Consider the following 7,500-nt stretch of genomic DNA (forward strand, 5'->3'; position numbering starts at 1 on the left):
GGATGAGCTGGATTAATCATCCCTCTGCTCTGCATGCAAAAGGTCCCAGACGTAGAACACGGTGGACTTGTGAAAGTAAAGCACAAATTCAGAAGCATAGTTTTATGGCACCGGAGAGACAATCGGTAGTGAATCTGAATAACGATTTGGTCATTTTCCAAACATGAATATGAAAATGTATACTTAAAATTAGGGATGCTCGATATTGGCTTTTTTACCGATACCGATTATTCCGATATTGTCCAACTCTTAATTTCGATACCGATATCAACCGATACCGATATATGCAGGGTTTCCCCCCAAAAAAACTGAATAATTTCAGGTAATTAATAATTTCACTGGATGCATTCAAAAGGCTTTCTAAATGTAAGCATTATCTGTGCAAAATATGATAATTAAAAAAGTAAAAATTAACATTACATATCTCTTGTTGTTGAATTAAACCAACATGCATACTTTTGACAATAAATAAAATAAGAATTGGTTCTTACTTGCTTGCCTGGGTAAATAAAGGTTAAATAAATGTAAAAAAAAAAAAAAAAAAAAAAATTTGATACCGATATTTTCCGATATCACATTTTACTGCCGATATCGGCCGATAATATCGGTCGGCCGATAATATCGGACATCCCTACTTAAAATGTATCCAAATTTTGTATACATGTTATAAAAATAGTCTTTTCTACCACAGCCCAAATCACAAACTGTATTAGTTTGTAACTTTTTAATAACTACTCTGCAATATACTGTATATTTTATTTAGTGGAAAAGAAACAACTCTGTAAAACGCTGTGATGGAACGCGTGGCAGGACCCTCGAGGCATCGATCACCTCCGATAGGAGCAACAGAACCCCCATGAGAATGAGTTATGGGATGCTGAGAGAATCAAGTCTTGGACACATGTAGAAGGGATGTTAAAACAACATGAAAAAGGTTAAGTCCCCACAACAATAAGCCCAGCCTGCTAGATGTGTCTGAGGATAAGGGGTTAATGATACACAACGTCCCGCCGTGATGAATGTCTGTTTGCATTCCCAGTCGACAGGAGGAAGGGCCCAGAGCCACGGAAGGTGTTAACCCTTTCACTGCCACACACACACGACACAATGGGTTAACCCTTACACAACCACCCTACAGAAGGTTAACCCTTTTCACTACCACACAGATGTTTGGCAGTGAAAGGGGTTAACCTTCTGTATTGTCACAGTGAAATGGTTAATCCTTTGGTAGTGTGGCAGTGAAAGGGTTAATGTCAGAGTAGGAACACCGGTTATGAACAAAGTGGGTGAATGAATAAGTGGATGTTTTAGTTCTGTTTCCTTGAGGTTCCTGTAGTCTGTAGTGTGGTAGTGAAAGGTTAACCTTCTGTAGTGTGGTAGTGAAAGGTTAACCTTCTGTAGTGTGGTAGTGAAAGGTTAACCTTCTGTAGTGTGGTAGTGAAAGGGTTAATGCAAACTTTGTGTCATCTTCTTCTGCTCTGACGGATGTTTTTTTTGTTAGAGCAGCAATCAGGCAGAACTTCATGGCAAATTAACTCCATGCATGTTTTGGTTGTGAAACTGAGTAGGCAAAATAAAGCACTGTATAAACACATCAAAAAAAATAAAGCCATCGACAAACCATCAAAATGCTGTAGATTTGAAGAAACAACAACAAAAACAGGCATTTCACATTAAAAGGTTTGCAAACGTCAGTTACAACATAACGATACAGTGGAAAACAACAGTATAATGGCACAGCTACAACCTACCTAATCAGTGTTCGATAACGCAGTAACGTTAGATATATAGTTTCATCTGATGAGCCCACAGATGTTCTGCTTCTCAGACATGATGTCTGTCAAACGCACTGATTGGTGGGTTTATTTATTTACTTCCTGGTGAATGATGTGGGAAAACGCAGCAAGAAGCTGTCAGCAAGAGGCTAATATTTCCTTATGGACTGCCCTTGGAAGTTAGCGATCTGGAGCCCCGAGCCAGGTATGCGTGGATTGTAGTGTGTGTGTGTGTGTGTGTAAGTGTGTGTGCTTGTATGTGTGTGTGTGTGTGTGTGTGTGTGTGTGTGTGTGTGTGTGTGTGTGTGTGTGTGTGTGTGTGTGTGTGTGTGTGTGTGTGTGTGTGTGTGTGTGTGTGTGTGTGTGTGTGTGTGTGTGTGTGTGTGTGTGTGTGTGTGTGTCTGCAATCACAATCCACGCGAGGCAGGTCTAGGTGTCCCTGGGCTTGTTTGCACAGGGATCCAGCTCCTGTTATCTTTCCCCTCCAGCAACAGGAGAGGTGAGAAAACATAGCCTCTCTTTCTCTGTCGCTCCCTCTCTTTTCTCTGACCCTCATTAGCCGTGGTGAGGGCTGATGGCATGCCATTCATCCCGGCAGTCTGCGGTGAGGAGGACTATGCACACCTGCGTGGGGCTGAGCTCTCCTCCTCCTCCTCCTCCTCCTCTCTGCCTCTCCTCCTTTACTCATTCTTCTCTCACCCTGTGTAAGTGTACCCAAATTGTACACTTCTTACAATCTTCCTGGACACTTTACATTTTCACACTTATTACTGTACATTTTACTGTATATTTCTGTATATTTTGGCTGGATAGTTGTATATTTAAGATTTTAGAATGTATATACATACCAGAATGTATATCCCAGACCGTATTTTATTCTTTATTCTATTTTATTCTTATTTTTTATATTATTATATTCTTATTCTTATTTTAGTCCTATTGACTACCTAAATCTTTATTGTTGTTCAATGTGAGCGATCTGTAGTGCCAAATTTCCCTCTGGATTATTAAAGGATTTCTATCCTATTCTGTACACCCCCCTCCCAATCCTCCTCTTTCCTTTTAACCCCTGCTGTACCTACAGTATAATGTCCACTCCCTCCCAATCCTCCTACAGTATAATGTCCACTCCCTCCCAATCCTCCTACAGTATAATGTCCACTCCCTCCCAATCCTCCTACAGTATAATGTCCACTCCCTCCCAATCCTCCTACAGTATAATGTCCACTCCCTTGCACCCTGTTTATCTGTCATCCTCTTCAAAAGTCAGGGTTAGATGGTAGTGCCACCCCACTGGAGTTACAGATCAGGGTGAATCTGATATGAGTTCTAAGACTCTAAAATACTCACTGCAGGTACAATTTGAAAGATCTTCTAGTGTGTCCTAGGCTTAACCCTTCTACTCCCTCCCTCCCTCCCTCCCTCCCTCCCTCCCTCCCTCTCTTCACTCCTCGATACCCTCCTATCCTCCCATTCTCTCTTCCGCTCCGATCCCCCTCTCTGTACCTACCCTCTCGTACCCCCGTCCCCCTCAGTGCCTCTTCATGCCGCTCCTTCCCCTCAGTCATCTCTGACCTGCACTGGGGATCACTTCACACCTTGGGTCTGTTTGTTTTGCTTGTCCTGTCAACCCCATCCCCCCGTTAAATGAAGCCAAATAACTCAGTGTCAATGAAGGAACAGCCACCCAAACCCACCCATTCCGCCCCCAAACTCATCTGTGCTGACAGAGAGAGCGATGAGGGCGAGACAGGGCTTTGGAATGTAAGGACTGCAGTGTTTTTCAAACTTCCTCTAATTAATCTAAAACCATAAATAACGTCAGTAGTGGCCGTTATCATCGTTATCAACGTGCTCCTGTGATTCTATGCTGATTGAAATGTCTCACGGTTGTGAGGTCAAAGGTCACAGAGGTCAGATATAAACTTTGGTTGTGAGGTCAGATATAAACTGGGGTTTGAGCGGAGCTTGAATTTGAATTTGAAACTTTCAAATTCCTGAATGTTTGCACATCATCTAGTAGTACATGTTAGTGGATGTTCCAATAAAAACGAACTGCCTCCTCACACTTCAGATCAATAAAAGTCTCAGTTTTAACATGGACTTTTATTACAACCAACCAAATGCCCCGATGAAGGTCGCTTTACATCGAAAGCTCAGTAAGTCTGAACACTGCATTGCTCTAAGTCTCCATTGGTCTAAGACTAAGTGTACATAAGTATGTTCTCTCTTCCTGCGAAACTGCTCTTTCTGCCTCCATCACCTTAACCGTACAATAACCGAGGTCTCCAGGTGACAAACCAATGTCGCTGGATTAAGCTATACATCTCACAGACCTGTGTAAAGGCTGACCGGCTGCCTGGACAACCGGATAAAAAAAGTGACTGTCAGCGAGAGAAAAGAGGGAAAGAAAAGGGCAACAACGGAGGAGCCGTACCTTTGCAGGCCTTCCTGTGGGAGATGGTCTTGGACAGGTCCCGGTAGTAGCCCTCCTTGCAGTAGTGGCAGTGGCGTCCGGCCGTGTTGTGGCGACAGTTGAGGCAGACGCCTCCGCTCTTCCTCCCGGACAGCTTGTACAGCTCCATGTTGAAGCGGCAGCGGCGCGCGTGGAGGTTGCAGTTGCAGGCTGCGAGGGAAGGGAAGAGGTCCGTTATTAGACGATGATTAGACTTTATCCAAACGGAAAGAGAGGGTATGTAGCATTTATAATATAGCTACTTATATCCAAAGCGCTTTATAATTTGTTCCTCACATTTTACCCATTCACTCACACATTCACACACCGGCCGTGAAGGCGACCATGCAAGGTGACAACCTGCACATCAGGAGCAATTAGGGGTTAAGTGTCTTGCTCAAGGACACTTCGACACGCTGCCCGGATTACCAGACGACTGCTCTACCTCCTGAGACACTGTCGCCCCTATGTATGTTTGGTGTAGTTACTTGCACGCAAATGTAGAAAGAAAATAACAAATGGATAGTCTTGTATGGTTGCATGGGTTTCGGTCTGGTTTGATTCGTTTTTCATAATGTAATTATGTCAAATTGTAATTATTTTTATTGTATTTATTCAGCCTTTATTTAACCAGGTTTGTCTCATCGAGATGCAATGTCTCTTTTACAAGGGAGACTGGTCAAGAATAGCAGATAGAGATTCTAAATAAACACATAGACGTTACAAAATGGTCAGATAAAACATTTGCAGACAGAACACCGGGTTACAATAGGCTTCATAATATCCTTAAATACATTCAGGGTTACCAAGCTTCGCATTTATTAGATCAGACTGAAAATTGTTCCAAGCAGTAGGTGCGGAAAACCTAAAATCTTTCTTTCCCATTTCTGTTCAGACTTTGGGAACAACAATGTGCAGAGTAATGACGTAATACCTTATTTCTTTGCCAGCATAATGCTATTCTTATAATGTCACTAATTATAATTGTAATAGTACCTCATTTTTTATTATAGCCTGTGAAAGGAGAAGAAGGGAACATTTACCTCTCAAGCCCCGCCCTCTTTTCTTTTTCAATTGCAACTGTTGCTTCCCTCGGACAAACTTTGTAAGCAACAGTTGTGGTTGGAGGATCAAGAAAAGAGGGCAGGGCTTGAGATAGGTCAATTACATCACTGTTCCATTCAATCACTCGTTCATCCATCTGCTGTCACTGCATACACCGGCCACGACAGACGGCCTTTTCTTGTGAAAACATTTCTTGCTGCATTTTTTTCAGGGCTTTTGTCAGGCTTACAGAGTGGCATAGCTGCCTGTGATACCTCAAAGATGTAACAGCGCTGACAAAGTACTATAAGTGGGTGGTTTTGAATATCAATATATTTTTTAACTGTATGTATTTGTTTACCAGAGGAAAATCCTACTTGATACAAGCCTCAATGGAACGTCTCCCCCCAGAGCTAAAAACTGTGAGGAGTTGAACTCGTCTGATAATGAGGCCAAACAATAAGCTCTGCTCTCATTTCTCTCTCTCTCTTATTCTCTCTATCTGACTCACTATCCCCCATGCTCTCTCTCTCTCTCTTTCTGCCTGACACTCCCTACTCTATCCATCTTTATATCTCTCTCTTTCTGTCTGTCTGTCTGTCTGTCCCTCTCTTTGTCTCTGTCTCTGTGTGTCTCTCTCTCTCTCTCTCTCTCTCTCTCTCTCTCTCTCTCTCTCTCTCTGCCTGCCTTTCTTTGTCTCTGTCTCTGTCTCTCTCTCTCTCTCTCTCTCTCTCTCTCTGCCTGCCTCTCTTTGTCTCTGTCTCTCTGGTACCACAGCGCTGCACCGTTCCATTCAGTACATGTGAGGCATCATCCAGAAGGTCGAGGCCTGGTACCACAGCGCTGCACCGTTCCCTTCAGTACATGTGGGGCACCCGGGCTTCTTGTTTACTGATGTCTGCAGTTGCCAGCGCTGCTGGGTTTAATGAGCCATGTGATGTTTATTCATGATGCCCCGGCCGCGGAGGGGGGCAGACACACGCTCTGCTTCATTAGCGTCCGTCCAGCTGAGACACTGGTCCGCGACCACAAACCACTGACACGTTCATGTATTATTAACACGGGGAGACGCGTGGAGACCCAGGACGCACACCGTGCACTGTGGTGCAGAGGCTTATGAAGCTCCAGCAGGCAACTACAAGGAGAAAGGGTGAGTTCACCTGGCCGGCAGAAATAGAGCAAGCCCCGCATCACTGTTCAAGCCCATGCATGTGTGCGACAAAGGTTTTCCACAGACTCCCAGAGGCAATTATGCTCTACTATGCTATATTATGTTATACTCTAATATGCACCAATAATTCACCCTTTCCCCCTCCTCCCACACTGTGCAACATCCTACCCCCTAAGTGCAATATCCACTGTGCAATACCCACCCACTACCGTCTGACACTGTGATTGTTATTTTGTGTATTGTTATTTTGTATATTGTTGTTATTTTGTATATTGTACAGTATTGTAACATTGTCTTATTGTATAGTATATAGTATATTTTATGTTCTCTTTTATTACTTGTGTGATTTTATTACTGCACCTTAAGCTTGGGTCCCAAATCTCGTTGTATGCAAATAATAATGACAATAAAGTACAATCGAATCGAATCGAATCTAATCTAACCAGCAGCTTTAAAAACTGGATGAAAAATAATAATAATAGTATTTCCCAGCCTTGGATCGGCAGGTGGTGTTGCACGTTATGTGTACCCTTTGACGAGGAACATGACAGTGTTGTTAGTTCTCCGATGTGACCGCGGGAACACCACTTGGCGGAGGCCTAAAACATCTGACTAGCCAAGAACATCAGCTCTGTGCATCAGCAACCAATCAGATGTCTTTGTGCCTGCCAAGGGGTGTTCCTGGGTTCGCGTTCAACTTAGAGCTGCTGGTTTGTCCTGCGTGCATGAGCCTGAAATGTGATGTGCATGTGTATTTGTTAAATTAGAGCCAGCATTAGTCCCGATACAAACATGGACACCATCAGCAAACTCATGCGAAAAAGTAACCATAGGACAATTCGCTTGCATTACGTCAACTGAGCTTTAGAAAACTGTCATGGAATCTAACTCCTCCACTTGCTGTATTGACCCTATACCCACACTATTTTTTAAGCGAATATTCGAGAGTATTGCAAGTCATATTATAAATACATCACTTCTGACCGGCATTTTCCCAGATGCATTCAAAACAGCCGTCGTAAGACTCTTACTAAAGAAACCCAAACTAGACAGTA

General features: G+C 43.3%; 1 protein-coding gene across 1 annotated transcript in view; it reads right to left on the minus strand.

Annotated features, from left to right (window-relative positions):
• The window catches only part of LOC311231759 (netrin-1-like), a gene marked incomplete at its 5' end in the record, with an annotated part of 123,266 nt that overhangs the window by 19,978 nt on the left and 95,788 nt on the right, over nt 1-7,500 (minus strand). Inside the window, one exon of the mRNA XM_084318382.1 lies at nt 4,213-4,401. Within this exon, the coding sequence (XP_084174508.1) occupies nt 4,213-4,401 (189 nt within the window). The remainder of the gene's footprint in view (nt 1-4,212; nt 4,402-7,500) is intronic.

The sequence above is a fragment of the Notolepis coatsorum genome (genome assembly GCF_963971535.1).
Source record: "Notolepis coatsorum genome assembly, chromosome: 7".
Taxonomy (NCBI): domain Eukaryota; kingdom Metazoa; phylum Chordata; class Actinopteri; order Aulopiformes; family Paralepididae; genus Notolepis; species Notolepis coatsorum.